We start from the raw sequence: 17,832 nt of genomic DNA on the forward strand, positions 1-17,832 counted from the left end.
CAACAACACTACTCAGTGAGTTTGCTTCAGCACAGTTCATGACACGGCTCCACAGGTTTCTGCTTTTTCCTTTATTGTGCACATACATTATTAGCAATGTTTACATGACTGGAAGACAAAGGTTTTTAGATAAACATCATGGTTTCTTGTCTTGAAGCCTGTAAAACAGATTAAGCCGTTTAATTGCAATATATACGTTTCCATGTGAATTTCCTCCTGCTTTAACCAGTGGTGAAAAGTAACATAAGCATTGAAATATAGTCATGGTTTCTTGTACTGAATGTATTTGCATTCGATTCGTTATTTTATTTCTCCTCTGCCATTTTTCAGGGAAAACTATTACACTTTTTTACTGAGCTAATGATGTCTGACAGCTTTAATTTTCCAGATTAAGTTACATGATTTAAACAATTCGCTCCAATAATATATGATACATTGTTCAAAAAACTTGGCAAATACAAGACAGCTCAAATTAGCTCCACGTGGACCAAGTACGTGAAGTGCTCATATAAAACATGTATATTATACACCACTAAGCAGTCAATCTGCACCATAATACTTTTAATTCTTTATGTGCCTTCTACAGATAATATTTCAAATCCTTGAATAAAATGTTTAATGCATGAATCCATCTGAAAATGTGGCATGAGAAACTTCCATCAAAGTACTTTTAGGGAACCTGTAGGGATGCAGTGGTTTGTTTATGAGCCACTGTTACAGTTTGCTGCAATTAACACCTATTAGGTTATACATTTATGTTGATTTTTACATTTCTAGTTCTTTTGCTTTTACATTATTTCCTCTGACTGAGTGTCAATCCCTCAAGTTTCCAACAGACAACACTTCAACATCCTCCCATGGCAACGTAAGCCTATAAAATACAGTCCTCTAAGTGATTAGTTAATTAATTGCAATGTGCAGATTTATTCAACAGTGTTATCAGACTGATTAAAAGCTCCACAATCACTTCATCTACTCAACCATTTGCATTAAAGAAAATAAAAACACACAGTGACGAGCCGTTTGCTGCAGAGACAGACGGTTTCCTTTTGGTGGACCACTGGCTGGAAGGCCATTGGTCGGTGGAGGGCAGGTCATTTGCATATACCGGGGCTTATAGTCCCACAGCAAAGTCAGAGTTGAGCAGAGTTGACTGGATCACACTTATTGAACAACTCATTTCACCATTTTTATGATTTTCCTGAGCTCTATTTTTTCAGCCCCTCAACATGGGTTTTTGCAACTTTGCAGGAGTTGCACGGTCCCTCGTGTTCGCTTTTATCCTGCACTCTGCTCTCTGCACAACCACAAAGTATTTCACCTATGAGGAGGATGCACCGGGGACGGAGATAGGCAACTTGTCCCGGGATTTAAAGATCGATCCAGCCGATGACCCCGACACGTCGTTCCGCTTCATGCAGGAGAGCAACTCCTCCGTTATCCAGATGAGGGAGATCGACGGACTCCTGAGTGTCTCAGAGACGATCGACCGGGAGCAGCTCTGCCCCAGGTCCCCGCGCTGCTTCATCTCCTTCGACATCGTGGCCTTGTCCAGAGAAAAGTTCCAGCTCATCCACGTCGAGATCGAGGTGCGGGACATCAACGACCACGCTCCGCACTTTGCGCGCAACGAGACGCAGCTGGACATCGTGGAGAACGTCCCGCTGGACTCCCGGTTCCCCCTGCAGGTCGCCGTGGACCAGGACGTGGGTGAGAACTACATCCAGAGCTACAACATCTCCCCCTCCGCTCACTTCGCTGTGGAGGTGCGCGTCCGGGAGGATGGAGTGAAGTGCGCCGAGCTGGTGCTGGTGCGGGAGCTCGACCGGGAGGTGGAGGACTCCTACACCGTCCATGTCACCGCGTCCGACGGAGGCGCTCCCGCAAAGTCCGGCTCCATGACGGTGCGTATCAGAGTGCTGGACTTCAACGACAACAGCCCGACGTTCGAGCACAGCTCTCTGAAAGTGGAGCTGAACGAGGACGCGCCGGTGGGTCACCGGGTCATCCGGGTGCACGCGTTTGACCCCGACGACGGTGCCAACGGAGAGGTGACGTACGCGTTCGCGGACGACTCGGCCCCGGAGGCGGCGCGACTCTTCCACGTCGACCCGTACTCCGGGGACGTGACCTTGAAGGCGCTGGTGGACTTCGAGAAGCGGAGGTCGTACGAGCTGAACATCCGAGCAGCGGACCTGGGCTCGAACCCGGTGCCGTCCAGCTGCCGGGTGCTCATCGACATCGTGGACGTGAACGACAACGCGCCCGAGATCCGCATCAAACCCATGACCTCCAGCAGCGATGGGGTCGCGTACATCACCGAGGCTGCGGCCGAGGAGAGCTTCGTGGCGCTGATCAGCACCTCGGACAGCGACTCGGGCTCCAACGGGTACGTGCGCGTCAGCCTCCTCGGGCACGAGCATTTCACCCTGCAGCAGGCGTACGGAGACACCTTCATGATTGTCACCACCACCACGTTGGACAGAGAGAGGATCCAAGAGTACAACTTGACCGTGGTGGCGGAGGACCTGGGCAGTCCGCCTTTCAAAACGGTCAGACAGTACACCATCCGAGTGACGGACGAGAACGACAACCGCCCTCTCTTCAGTAAGACACTTTACGAAGTTTCAGTCCTGGAGAATAACATTCCAGGTTCCTACGTGACCACCGTTGTGGCCAGAGATCCTGACGTGGGGAAAAACGCCAAAGTCTCCTACAAGCTCTTAGACTCCGAGGTGTCAGGATCCCCAGTGTCCACCTATGTTTCCGTGGACTCCCTCTCAGGCTCACTGTTCACCTTGAGGTCTTTTGATTATGAGGCTCTTCAGCAGATTGAGCTGGTGATCCAGGCGGAGGACAGAGGCTCTACCCCTCTCTCCAGCACGTCAACAATCCGGATCAGAGTAGTGGACCAGAACGACAACTACCCGTTCTTCACCTTCCCCGTGCTCCTCAACGACTCCGCCGACGTCCCGCTGCCTTTCAACGCCCCGGCCGGCTACCTCGCCCTCCGCCTCTCGGCCGAGGACGAGGACGAGGGAGTGAACGGCGAGCTCTCCTACCACATCGTGCAAGGCGACCCACACGTTTTCACAATGAACAAACACACCGGGGAGATCGCTTTGAAACAGTGGCTGACGTCCGAAATCGGAGACGTGCTGGAGATCAAAATCGCAGTGAGTGACAACGGCAGGTCCCCACTTTCCAGCGGCGCCACCATTAGGTTCGTGGTCACCGACACGGAGCCCAGTGACGAACAGGTGGTCGTTGTGATGCAGTCGAGCGATGAGGAAGGCTCCGGCCTGGATGGCTCGCTCATAGTCATTATCATGCTCAGCGGGGGTTGTGCACTGTTGCTGATTGCTATAGTTGTCGTGGTTGTCACGTGCAAGCTCAGCCGCGGGCGGAGAAGCCGCGGCACCAAGAGAGAAGTGTGTCACAGCCTGTTTGACAGCAGGCCGATACCCAACCTCGGTCCCACACAACCAAACATCTACACGGGTCAGAGAGGCTTCTTCCACGAGAGGACGCCCTCCTCTCTGGATGACTCCTGCCTGTACGAGGAGAGGAGCGGGGACTCGGAGACAAAGGTGAGTGAACCCGCGACAGCATTCTTTCATCTTTCATTTTTTTTCATATGCAGATGATGTTCCCGAGTGTGCCGCCTTGAACTCTGTGCCAGAAATGGAAACTAAGCTCACTGCTGTCATTTGTGTTTGTTCCCTCAGATGTTCCTGCCCTCCAAGCATTTCCAACCAACATCTGTGTGGCAAGGTGACAAGTACTGCCTGCAAGTGAGGTGAGACAACCGAATGCAATTTCTCCTTCTCACACAGGATGATATTTCACCAGTCAAATCTCACTTAACAGAGACAGTAAATAGCATGCACCGTGCATACATGCTGCTGCTTGTGGCGGTCTGCTGGAATGAAGTTAGATGTTTTGGCAGAGAGACAGGCCTCATGTTTGGAAGGGGAAAAAAAAAAATCAATAATCAAGCTAATGTGTTACAGTGGAGGCTCATTCTGTGTCTGTTGATTGTATTTGCAGTGGCATCGGACACACGGACCAGCTGAGCGTGAAGGACAGTGGCAAAGGGGACAGTGACTTCAATGACAGTGACTCTGATATCAGTGGCGACGGAGGCAAAAAGAACTTCAGCACCTTCCAGCCGAGACTCAAAGGTGAGTTCTTCCACTCTTGAAGTTTTTGATATCGCACGCAAACTGAATAAAATATAAACATCCACTAGAATGGAAAAAATTATAAAAAATATAACATTTGCATCGCCAATTTCTCATCCTAATTTTTTTTTTTTTATCCATCTCTCTTTCATGTCAGGTTCATCCAGCGCTGCTCACAGTTTAGCAGGGGATTGCCAAGGCAACTACTGTTCAATACCATCACAGAGCTTCAGAACCCCCAGAGACAATGCGTACACAATCGGCTTTGCCCCAGTGCCGGTGTTCAACAATCTTCAAGGCTTTCCCCACCCCTGGAAAGACTGCGGATACGGCACGAATCTGCCAAAATCAAGGAGCGGCATGCAGAACTTCTCCAGGGCCGGGACCCTCCCCTCCTACTTCCCTCAGCAGCAGCACGACACCAGTGTGGAAGGTCCTGAAATCCACACGCAGGGTCCAACATTTGTAACTGTGGCTACGGGATCACAAGTTGCAACCATCTTCTAAAAAAAAAAACAGTTGATAAAATGATTAAGATGCTCCTGGAGGATGTAAATATTCTTTAAACTGATTGTAAATATATTTATATATAAATAGTATGTTTAATTATGTGACGTTATTTGAATTTCTGTACTAAATGTTGTTATGATGCCTACTGGTGTTTCTTTTTTTCGAATAAAAAGGTAATTGAAGCAATGAAAAAATGTTAATTTATTCAACAATTTTCCCAAATGTGATTATGTGACCAATGCAATGACGTGGGAATCATTTTAATTGAGTAATACAATATTTTGAAGATGAAATATTATTCCCACCTTGCCATCAGAAATCCCAGTCTGCATTTGTAAACACGTAGAGCCGGATAGTAGAGTTTGAGTCTACATGATCAAAACCCCCGTCAGTGATGATCAGATGTAGAATCTCAAGCAGCACCATTACCTGGAGACTGGCTTTGAAGGCTCAGGTTGCTCTGTGGAGCTCCTTGCATGCAAATCACAGCCAGCGGAGCCGATGTTCAAGTGGAAAATAAAGTAAAAACCATTATTTCTACAAAATCATACTGGGTGCTGACACACCTGCTTCAGGTCTCCTGCATTATTCTCCCAACGCAATGCAACAAGCACCACTATACTTCACGAATCCCTGACCGTCATTTGTTGGCATTAGATGTTACATTTCTGTATGGAAATGTGTCAGTCTTAGCAAATGGGACAGAACTACAGCTTGCTTCATCTGAATATTCTAACATCAAAAAACAAACTTGCTTCCTCAGCCGTACCATCATGTTTGTTCAGATCTGGTTACCGTTATTAACGTCAACTCTGAATATGTAGGGTAAGTGCAAACTCTCTTTGGTGCCAAATGGTTTATTGATGAGATATTGATGAGCTTTAAAACCATATCTGGCAGCGGCCGACATCAGCCTGAATAGTGGTTATTAGTTCTCCATCTTTTATATGTAGCTGTGGCAGACGAATTACTCAGCGTCCGTAGTGATTTCAAATCTAAAGCCCATGTTTTACTCATATCTCCCCAAAATAGCACAGCAACAGATTCATATCAAAGTAAATCCAGGGCACGCAGTTGCAGCAAACCAGAGTCTGTAACTAAATTATGCAAAATAAAATCAATTAAATGCATCTTTCATTCAAGGGACAGTGTCCACGGGGAAGCACAGGGCGGGCTTCATCAACAACTTCAAATGTACAGGCCCCATTTAATAATATGCTTCGTCAACTTTGCAGAAGTTGGTCTGGAGCCGATTAACTCGACTGAGCATATGCATTTTTAACAATATTCAAACCCTGCTTATTTCCATCGGCTCATGTATGAGTTAGTCACACTATTCTGTCCTCATTATTTTTAAGGTCACTTTAAATGATCCTGTGATGTGTGAAAGTAAATGAGACAAGAGTAAAGGGCCGTTACACATTACATAATAGTCATCTAGGGGCCAGTCCTGAAGAGAAAATAAATACTTTCTAAATCTGCTGCCAAGGAAGAGCTATCAGCAGAAGCTGATGGCAGCGTGAGCCATTATTTTTTTTTTCCTGCTCATCTGCAGGCAAAGAGGGCTAAGAGCTGTGCTCATTTGCATAAGCATAAATACCTGCTTTTGTGGTTTTTAGATAGCTGTGATAAAAGAGGGAATAGAGTGGATTAGATGCCTCTTGCACAACTATAAAGCGCTAAACAGAGCTCTCACACGATAACCACAATATGCCTCAGGAAAAGAAGAAGATGTTCAAAACTAATTCCATATTTATGCTGACCCGACGACCTCGTTTCATTTAATACTTCTATTCTGCAAAGTCACTACAGTTTGGCAGAGTTAATAACTTTATTTTAAGCACAGAGGCTGCGGAGGATTCAAGGCCACGCAGGGCAAAAGACAAGCAATAAGAAAGAAGGTCATATTTGTGCCCCCAGTGATGTGCACTGGTCTGACAGATAGCCAATTGTACACAGAGGGAAAATGCATTTATCAGTCAATACAATATCGTTCCCTTCATCATCGCTTCATGTGCTCCTTGTAGGTCAAATAGTTGTGCAATGACCTGACAATTTGTGCCACAAGGTAAATTCACTTGCCTGGTTTTGTGTGTCTGCCGCGGCTGAGAGACGGCGTGTTTATTCATATCCAAATGGACTTCACATTAATGTCCTGCAGCAGCTCTCACAGAACATTTCAAATCTCCCAGGGTGATAGACAGCGAGTGTTTTAGAGCTGGTTTTCAGCTCATCAGTAGTCCACTGACAAATGAGTCAGAGCTGCGTGTCCTCTCTAGCCTCTGCACCTGATGGTGTTAGATTTATTTATGACAAATGGATATGAATCTGATTATTCTTTATGGCCCCCTCAACATTACAACTTTGGGGGCACAATTCCCCACTGTCACCCAGCATGTATAGAGATGGAGCTTCTCTGAGTCGATATCGTTCAGCGCTTCAGGCCCATCACACAACGCAGCGTTATTGTACTAGTTGTGTTTCATCTTCATCTTAATCTGAAGTGCCAAGTGTAGATATTGACATTTGGATGCTTTGAGTTTTGGATCTGAACTCAAAGAAAAACTCACAATTTGTCTCAGAAAGTTTTTCCTTGAAAATCTGAAGACGTTTATTCATCACCGAGGTGTAATTTGCATCTTTTACAATTTCAAATCAGATGCATCCATATTCATCCCATGATACTTTAGTGGAGTTGAAGCATGACATAAGTAAGCAATAGCAGCAATTTCAAGTGAAGCTTGAGGATATTATTCATGTTCACAATACAACATATGTTCGAGGAGACAACTCCTGTTTGCAATTTTCTTACTTTCAAACACAATTTATAGTTTAGACACTGAAACCTTCCTGAATTTAATCAGTTGCTGGAAGTAATCTCCAGTATTTTTAGAAAGCGCGCTCACTCGGATTAGTGTATTCCCTCAAATGCTTATTTCAACCTGAGATTCACCTATCAAGGACACACTCTCTCCTGTTTTTCTTGCACACTTGGATTGTTTGAAAAATATTCAAATTATGCTAATCTGAGCTCAGAGCATTGTTTTCTCTCCACGCCAAATTATGCCATATGCTTGTGCCTGATAGTAAGACGGGTGTTCAAGAGGGAATCTGGGTCCAGGGTTTGGATCACGAGCACCGAGCTGCCGACTGTAAGACGTGTCAGAACCTCAGTTCGACATGGTGCTGCCTTTTCAGTTTACTGAACCGCATTGACATTTAGCTGCTCACACATGACCTCTGAGATGTTAAAGAATTTTATCTTAAGGTATCAAAATACAGGTAAAAAGTACACTCAGAGAATTCAAATGTTTATTTTCATTAATTCCCATAATACCCATAGAGTATTAATCATTTTTTACTCATCAAGTTTATCTGTCAGTGACTGTGCATGCTAATAACAAAACTATAAATATGCCAAAGTCAGCCCTGAGGCTTATTTTCATCTGTGGTCCCTGGCTAGGTGTCAACTTGGCAGCCGGTAATCAGATAACACCAATACCTGTGGACTTAAATACTTGTGTATTTATATACTTGTGTATTTATATACTTGTGTATTTATATTAATATACCTTTTTTGTCTAATCAATAGCATTTTGTTCATCTGTTTGTTTTCTTAATGGAACTTTTGAACGATGTGTTACTGAGATGAATGACAGAGGATATATGGCAGCAGAATGCAACTGATGGTAAGTCATATTTTTTGGGCTTTGCCACTATAGTGACAATTATAAAACATTTTATATATGATTACATTTGTTTGAAAACACACTGATGCCTTTAATGATGTTTCATGATATTATGTTCGATTAGAACTAAACTGGCAGGTGATGCTTGTTAATTCAAATGTCATGCCTGTCCACTCACTGCTTAGGAAAGAAAGACAGAAACAAAGAGTTTCTGTTTCCCATCAGTTAAAAGCCTCTGAGCATTCAAAGATAAAAATATGATTTAGATAAAGATAAGAAATGAGTTGCCATGCGACATTATCGTCATCGCTGCTTGCGTGATTGTGAATTTACTCCTTTATTGCTTTAATACGGCGTGCTAGATTTCTCTCATATCTCAGCAGTCAGATATATACGATGAAAAATAGATAGAAGTACACCGACTTCAAAGATAGTAAAAAAGAATCTAAAGGTTCATTTCAAAGCAAACGTTGCCAGGCGATATAATGCAGAGGTGTTGTAGTCGTTTCATCTTCACCATCAAACTGCTCTCAGATTATTATACTTTACTATTGTAGGTTCTTCCTCAAAGTGTAAATGTTTGAAAGGAGGAAAATGTCAGGTCTTCAGTTATCCTTGGACGCAAGGTGATTTATAATAAAAGTAATACGGTTTCATTACCTTATTTCTCTGCAAACTATATCCAGCAATCATAGATTTCATACAGGTGAAGTCAACTTAAACCCTCAGTGGTTATTTGGAAAAACTATTATGGCTTGATTAATGTGTTTATGATGTACAGTATGAGGCAACACTTAATAACATTACTGATGTCGGTCTGTTCTCTTTTGGTTCTCATACCACTAGGGGGAAACATCATTCTATGCAACCTCCCAAAAAAAAATAAAAAAATTACAAGCTTACTCCAACGCCATTCACACACATGGGCCACAGTTGTTTATACAGCAGGGTGGCTCAGATGTGATCCCAACAATATGATTGAACAAATTAAAGAGACATATTCAATTTACTGCTGTCGGGATTGGTTCATTAGAACAAGAAAATCTTTCGGGCGCCGAAGTGTAATTCATGAGCTCTTGCTGTTGCCATCACAAATCATCAGTTTTAATGGAGTTCCACTGAGTGTCAAGGGGAAGCCTGCGTTCGACAATAACATCAGGTAATGTAGGAGTAAAGTGTCTTTTACATTCTCGGTTCTGTTGTCAGACATGGCCGCTCTTTGTGTGGCCCGTGCATTCAGTGGCAGATTCTCCACTGCGTCCATTGTCCAGTCGCACACAATTTCATAAAGAGCTACAGGAGATTTGAATATTACTGTTAATGGGGAGAGGTTGCATTCAAAGAAAAAAGAGGATGAGCGCACTCTGATGGGCTCGAGCGATCAGAGCATCGAGCTTTCATTGTCAGCTGAAGCACATACACGAATGATTCAGTGACACAAATCCCATACTCCTCTCTTTTTCTTGTTATCTTACACTGAACCGATTGCCCAACCCACACACTCTGTAGAGAGAAATTAATATTCAGCTTCCTCCCCTCCCCTTTACTGTAAATCATATACACGACTAAATAAAAGCACGGGGGATAACTTTTTCTGTTGAGCATATTTACAATATTGAACAACAAAGGCTCAAATCCCGTCTGGGCCTGAGCAGGATGAGCTGTTATTACGCATGTTTATAAATAGAGAAAATCATTGCGTGCATGACTGAACTTTGGATGTAGCAGTGACAGAAGCAGGAGAAATAACAATAGATACAACCGATCTCCCTCTAAGCCTCTTTGTAATATGGCATCTGTGTATAAAAAACAGTTGAAAAACAGAAGGCTTCATTTCATCCACCGTGGGAATATTAATTTAGTTTATTAAATGGACTCATTGAGTCACTGCTGCTATTCCCGGCCCCGCAACAGACGGCTCGACCTCTTTCTTAAACAGTAATGGCACTACCTGCGGTTCCCTGTCTGCAGAGTGTGTCAGCTCGCACATCGAGCTTTGGTCCTGGGCTGATGAAGATAAATCTGTGCCAGTTGTTCACCAGTTGATTGTGGTTTACTGCTGAGCAGGGAGAGCGTCTCATGGTGACAGCATGGGCCGTCATGGAGACGGCTGCCAAAAAGAAATGGAGCCTTTTATGTTGCGCGCCACTGTAAGGAAGAGAAAATTAGGGATGGGAGAGAAAGGGAGCACGGAATAAAATGTTGCATCAATCAGTCTAAATGACTTGCTTATGTAATTAGCTAACAATGTTTTGTTTCTCCGGTTCCCTGAAGTTATTAGTGCTTCACAGTTAACCTTGAAGTAATTGGAAAGGCTTGGTTGATGTTCCTCTATCTGTTCGGGCCTGACAGTTTATTTTTCTTCTTTGGATGACTTCCCTCCCCTTCCATGTTACTACGGTATTTATGAATTAGCTTCCTGTCACTTTACAGTGCAGCCTCATACTAATTGGGGATGAGATATATGGGTTATTCACATCCCACTAGGTGGCATGCTGCTTTCCTTCCTTCCCGACATTAACATGACTGAGAATTGTCGAAACTAATAACATGGTGTTGCCTGGGTAATACTGCGGCACAAATTACACCTTCCTTGAAAATGGTATAATCTCTAACATACATTTAAACACTGAAGCTCTGTAGCCACTGCTCCTCCAAGTAGTCCCTGACATTTTAATTTGATGCTTCATCTGCAATTAGACATGCACTGCGTGGCCACCGGCTTATTTTTATTTAGTGAGAATCAAATATTCACTTTCGACTCCTCTTAATTTGAAAAAGAGAGACCGTGCCACACTCTGTGCAGAGGTTTCACCCTCCGTTCCTATTAAGTATTAATAAGTCGGACAGTGTTTCACTGAAAAATGAATTTAGCTGTCATGGTTGTGACGACTACCGTATCTGTGCTACAGACACAATCACCCACAGACGGCTGGTGGGGTTGTCAAAGCGGCTGAATGTGGTGTCGGTGAAGAAATGATGAGTCTGAGAGGAAAAAGTCTGTTCCTCATGTTTGAATTTAGAGGTAAACCTCCAAAGACAAAGGAGAAAAACATCTCGGTTTGTTTGCGTGCTTTTGCTCTATTTCAGTTTCACACGGGACCAAAAAAAATAAGTCATGTCCTTTTTAATTTTCTGATAGTCCCTTTCCTCTGTCGGCCATTTTGCTGGATAGATAGCTGTCCGAGAAGTTAATTTAAATGGCTTTTTGAGGATGGTGATTGATCCGTTGCATACTAAATGACTTCCCCGGCCTGAGATAAAGTGCCACCACAGAAAGAAGAAGGACATTTCATGAGCTGTCCCAAATCACCACTGCTGTTATCACTGTCTCCATCTGAATGCGTTAGCGCTGCTCCTTCAGCGGCGCTCACCTTCAGGTAATTCAGCACAGACGACTGAAATTGACTCATCGTCAACGTCACACATATGAGCCCTCAATAAATTCATTAATGTTATGGTTTTTACTCATTTTGATTAATTCCCTGAAATGTATACACTATGAAATGTATAAAAACAAGTGCTTTGTTTTCTTATGGATTGTCAAGAATAGAGGAGGCTGTGGCAGGTTTTCCTTTGTTTACGCTGAGAGATCACAGCCGGGGTCATATTACAAATGTTTACTCCCCCTGTCAAAGGATAAGTTGTAAATTTTAGCGCACAGGAAATGAAAGATGTAGTGGAAGGCTGAGTGCAGACACAAGTGATGTCACGTCGAGTGAGCTTTTCTCTCGTCTGAACTGGCAGGTGATAGAGGATAAACTCCATTTTGATCTCGTGTTGGCTCGTCACAACAAAAGCACGAGAAGAGCAGTAACAGAAGAAAAGAAAGAAAAAAAAACAGTTACATTTCAGATATTATTGCTCCAGTCAGCTGGTATCGACCGGCACAGTGCAGATAACTACACTTCATTCTGATTGGAGTAATGGGTGGCTAGGTTTGATGTTAACACTCTTATTAAAAATGCAAAAAAAAACAAATAAACACCTCCTCATTAAGATTCAGTGCCACGGAGGTGTGATTGATTCCATCATCAACCAAGTTATTTTCGTGGCCAGCGCAGGAACATCAAACGCCATGACCTCCATTATTTCCCTTTTGAAATTGCATTCACTTTATTCGCCTCTCCGCTTCTCCAATACCCCGAATCATTTCTCCTGGGAGGTGGGTTTTTTTCTAACCTGCTGCTTCTCTGCCAGTCCTAAGAGCAGTGTAACCAGCAATTCTCTCCCACTGTATATGGGACACTTGAGCTAAGAGCGAGACCAGACATCTGGCACGACCTTTTTTGCGAGACTGCACTAGATTCGGCTCGGCGATATTTGGACTGAGGCTCCCCAAAAATAAAGTGGCACACATGTTATATTTATCCCTCATAATATATATAGTAGATCTACGCGGCACAAATTAGACCCTCTCTTCGATATCGAGAGCAGGGTGTGAGAAAACTGATTTGAAAAATAAATCTATATGTCTCAGTTAAATGTGTTTGAGCTTGTAAATAAACACTTAAGATAAGAAGGTTTTGAAGACCTCCTGGTTCGACAGGGGTCTCTCTGTGTGGAGTTTGCTTGCTCCATCCATGTCTGCGTGGGATTTCTCTGGGTGCTTCGGCTTCCATCTAAACACATGCATTGGATTTTGGAGACTCCAGTACAACTGTGGGTGGAGATGTGAGAGTGGATGGTTTTCTATTTAGCCCTGCGGTCCGCTGGCAACCTGTCCAGAGTGGACCCCGTGTTTTGCCTAATGTCAGCTGGGATTGGCTCCAGCTCCCCCCACAATCATAAAAAAATGATAAGCAGTAAAAATGATGGATGAATGGATGATTTTTCCAAGGAGTTCTTTGGAAAATAATCTTGCTTTCTGATTGATTTCATTTATGTTGATGTTCCAAATGTCGGGCCGCCGCCAGGAGGGAATTAAGTTAGCTTAGCATAAAGGTCTAGATCTAAACACACATCCGGCAGCATCTTTAAAGCTCATATATGAATCCATCTTGTCTTGTTTTTGAATCCCTACACAAACAGAAATGTCAAAACAATTACAGTTTTGCATCACAGGGAACTGTACTTTTCTTGGCTACCTTTCTGGGACCGCGAGGTTGCCAGGCAACCGGTGACAATGCCGCATGCAGAAACGCTGGTCAAATAGATAAAGAAACACCGTGCAATGCGCCGGGTTAACTCCCTCTTAAAGCCCATGTGTTTGTAATATCCACATCGCTGCTTGTGTCCAGATTAAACAAACAAGATACGCTGTGTTATTTAGTGAGCTTTTAAGGTTCGCCAAGTCTTTATGCTGTGAGCTTATCGACTCATACACAATGCAAAGACTTTACAAGTGGTAACAATCTTTTTTCCCCTCCTATACCAGCAGTTAGGAGAAGCAAATAAATGTCAAACTATTCCATTAAATCTCGGACAATGAGAAATCAGGGTGACTCACAGACCGGCTATGTAAGGCTCAGAAATTACTGAAATAACTGAAGTATGAACAACGTCAGTCCTACCTCTGCTCAGTGAGGTTCTCTGGCGCAGGATGTGACGGCCTCTGTGATCCCTCTCCAGCCTCCTGCTCGGTGAACTTTGACCTCTTCCCTGTCCATGCTGTTTTCTTATTTCTTTCTTTCTTTTTTTGGGTCTGGTGTTCACAGACATCAGATTTTATCTTTTTTCGGGGGGAGGGAGTTTCCATTCAGTCTCCAGCTCAGGGTGCTTCCCATTTCATCAGTGTAATGGTCCCCGGAGTTGTCACATGTAATGTCATACACCGTTCCAGTTTTTCACTCCAGGGTGCATGGGGTGCTATTTTTAGGGTCCACCGGCACCAATGTGAAGGTGTTGAATGATTTTTGGTCAGTGCTGACTCCTTGTGACTTTGGCCACATATTCCTTTGTTACAATATGTTAGACAGGGGGGAAAAAAAAAATACCTTCAGCCGCACGGTTGAGAGCCCCAATCAGAAATTCACACTTCACAATATGATACGACGTTCTTACTATCATCAAAGCCTCTTTGTATTACTGTGAGCTAGTGTTGTAAATTGCTACAGGATTCTGTGAAGCTGCGTGCCGAGTTTACTGAAGTCTAACAACTTAGGACAGGAGGTCATTACTGAGATGAATAATCAATGTACTTACAGGACGGGTGCGATTCTTCCTTACGGCTGCAACTCTTGTTTTCAAAGCTCTGGCTATTTACATTAACATGACTAATTTGTAATACAAATTCCAGATTCCCTAATGAAACCCACTTGATTCAATTGTAAGCAGTTTGTATTTGCTGAAATATTTATATTTGCTGAAATATTTATATTGCGTGTTTAACTTCACCATTTCACAAATAGAGCTGACTGTGACTGATTGCATTAGAGTAATGTGTTCACTAGTTAGTCATAAACATCTAATTAATAACCGTTGTTGTGATATGTGTTGTCAACGAGAGATAAAACCAGAAACCACGACACAAAGCCAAGCCTCACGTTGCTTCCTGATGATAATTGTTAACATGTCTGACCTACTTATATTCTGGCTCATTTGAAAGCAATTAGTCATTTCTCAGAGATGCTTGCATGTAAGTCTGACCCCTGAACATCCCTATATGCTCCGACTCTGCCTTTCACGTATTGTCTGTATAGAAACTCGAGGGATTGTTAATGTCGCCGGCTATGCGGTTTGTTTTCTTCTCTTCTCGTAATTATATTCATGATACCAGCCTCAATCTTTGGATGTGGAATGAATGTGAATTCTGCTCCTGCAAGAACCCGTTAGTTTTTACAATCCTGACGTGTTCTGTGTGGGGACCGGAGGTGGTGCAGCACATGCTTATTTTCCCCACTGATTGATGAGCAGGTAATTTGTGAGTTTTTAGATGCATCTGTGCATGAACCCTATAAAAATTGCACAATCTCAGCAGACAGTCACACTCATATATAGCTTTTTCCTCTCACATACAGATTAAATTCAGGATTTATTAAACCCATCTTACCCACTGCAAACTGAAACCCCACCGAATGCTATAAAGACTACAAAATACTTTCAAGTTGGACTTTCAGTTTATGGAATTTGGCAGAAAGTTGTTTCAGCTCCTGGGGCTGAGAGAAAGTTTGTCAGATGCAAAAACATCAACTCTTTAACCCGTGTGCTCATCAGAGCAAGGCCTTCGTTTAGATTCAGAATTGAAATGTTAGTGGAGGATTTACATTTTCATGCAAATCCACAGCTGTTCTTCAACACAAATAATTTATTCAACATGTAACATGATAACAAGGCTGGTGAGACGTCTGAGGCTCTTTTTGCCGCATTCCACACTCAGACAAGCAGCTCTGCCTGCGAAGGTGCACGTTGAGGATCCTTGTAGTGATTGACAAGCCACAGAAATGGAAGAGTAGTGACATGAGTCTACTGACAGTGCCTGGTTCTAGTGTCAAAAGAAAACCAGTGAGATAACACTTCTCTGTCCTCTACCTCGCATGTAGTCCAACAAACAAACAAACATTCTTTTTTCAGCCGATTTCTATAGATGACGGCAGCCACTTTCAGGGACAAGGTGAGGAAGCGATGAGAATGACGTGCAGCAGAAGTCTGAGTGTGCCTTTAACAATGTAGTTACATATCAGTAAAGTTACACTGAGGACATATGAGACAAATCAGTCCAATTCGTTCAAAAAACACATTTAAATCCACTAGATTGAGATATTTATTTTGTAACGTTAAAAAAATGTCAAAAACAATTCCTGAATATCTCCTTTCGTGATCAATATTACGAACTTTCAGCAGATTCCGCTTTATTCCAACAGACAACCCGACAAACACTAATGAAAAATTCCATCTATCGGTTGGATATATTCACATAATTTAACACCATATTACACATATTTTTCTTTTTTGTACTTTTTTCCACCAGTCGTAATTCTCCCATTCATTCTCACTTTGCAGCTCTACTTTTCAATTTACACGATGTGACCTTTAGTTTGATACTTTTGTTTCTTTATAAAGAAATGTTACTTACCACGACTAAACATTAGACCAAGCAATTACCTGTGTACTATTTTTAGCTCAGGATTAGTACATACAGCGTTTGATAGGCTTGGCAACCGACGGTGTTTATAGGATCCACTAAAAATAGACAACAGTGGCCGTGTTCATGTACATGAAAGAACATGTCGTGCAGTGCAACAGCTGTCTGCTGGAAAAGATGTTTAGGTACAGAATGTGATGTCGACCAGATTTCACATGATGCACTCACTCAAGGAAGAACATGTTCATTTACATTAAACCAAAAGTATAGTTTTGTTTTTGTTGCTGTGACTTAACCCCATCCACCCACCCGCAAGTCTGATTGTTCTTCAATCTAGTGTTCCATCATCACAAACACTTGTGTCTATATAAATACAATTTCGACAGTGTGACTCATGCATTTGTTTTAGAAACAGACGAACGTCGGGGCTCAGAGAAATAAACTACATCGGGCTTTGAAAACACAAACAATACCTGCTCATCTAATCGTGTCCTTGTCGGTTCTTTGTTTTTTTCCCTTTTTTTAAGAAATTTCTAGACATTAAGACAAATATAAAGTATCACCACACTTATGCTTTCAATCATGACAACACAATTTTCTCCACAAAGCTCGGCTGGAGTGAGATTTTACTCGACACGTTACTGGTCACTTCACAAAATCAACATTGCTCCTCTTGTAAGTTGTGTCACTTTGATCTGCTGCATTTTCAAGATATCCTTTCTGTTCTGCCACCTTCCATACAGAATCCATGCACCTAACCTGGTCAAAGGAACATTTTATTACAGGCACCAACTGCACTTTTTGGTTGTTTTTTAGTTTTTTTCTCCCTAAAAATAAAGTCCTGGTCGCTCTGGATAATCCACAGGTCGCCGTGGCCGGATTTCCTCACTTTCCGGCGGGGAAATGTTCCCAGAGAAAGGTGTGGACAACATGTTCTGGTAATTGCACAAATAAATTGGGGAAGGTAACTCGGAAAGTGTTTCTGATGAGTTGTTCAAACGTGTTTTCTTCAGTTCTCTCTGAGCAGCAAAATTGAAATTCGCTTCACCTCCATTGAAGTGCAGAAGTTTCAGCTGTAAATTTCTCAGAAACCTTGACACATAAAACTACTATGTCTCTATAGTAATAGGACTTTTGAGTGTATGTGTGTGTGTGTGTGTGTTTGTGTGTGAGAGAGAGAAAACTGAGTGAATGGACTGCTTAACTGGAGAGAAGTCATGACACATGAAATATGCAGGAATATGGCTCATTATTACGAGATAAAAGAAACATAATAGTACGCCATGAGAAATGGTAAATATTGTTTTATTAAAGCAGAAGTGGTGGTTGAGGGATTGGTATTCCTCCAGCTGTCTCATTATCTGTCTTCACTCTGACAGTTTTGTCTGATTTTATGAATAAAATGACGTAGGTTGACCGTTCTAAG

General features: G+C 42.8%; 1 protein-coding gene across 1 annotated transcript; it reads left to right on the forward strand.

The window, feature by feature from the left end:
- Window positions 1-1,229: 1,229 nt before the first annotated feature.
- On the forward strand, window positions 1,230-4,691 carry pcdh8 (protocadherin 8). Its single transcript, XM_061089251.1, has 4 exons — window positions 1,230-3,590; window positions 3,729-3,799; window positions 4,051-4,184; window positions 4,342-4,691. Exons 1-4 carry the CDS (start codon window positions 1,230-1,232, stop codon window positions 4,689-4,691), a joined length of 2,916 nt encoding a protein of 971 aa, XP_060945234.1.
- The last annotated feature ends 13,141 nt before the right edge of the window (window positions 4,692-17,832 follow it).

The sequence above is a fragment of the Limanda limanda genome, chromosome 16, assembly GCF_963576545.1.
Source record: "Limanda limanda chromosome 16, fLimLim1.1, whole genome shotgun sequence".
Lineage (NCBI taxonomy): Eukaryota > Metazoa > Chordata > Actinopteri > Pleuronectiformes > Pleuronectidae > Limanda > Limanda limanda.

Excerpts from the sequence above, each read along its gene's own strand:
- pcdh8 (XM_061089251.1), top strand. The coding sequence starts at position 1,230 with ATGGGTTTTTGCAACTTTGCAGGAGTTGCACGGTCCCTCGTGTTCGCT. Across the intron at positions 3,800-4,050 it reads AAGTACTGCCTGCAAGTGAG|TGGCATCGGACACACGGACC; the intron begins GTGAGACAACCG and ends TTGTATTTGCAG. Across the intron at positions 4,185-4,341 it reads CTTCCAGCCGAGACTCAAAG|GTTCATCCAGCGCTGCTCAC; the intron begins GTGAGTTCTTCC and ends CTTTCATGTCAG.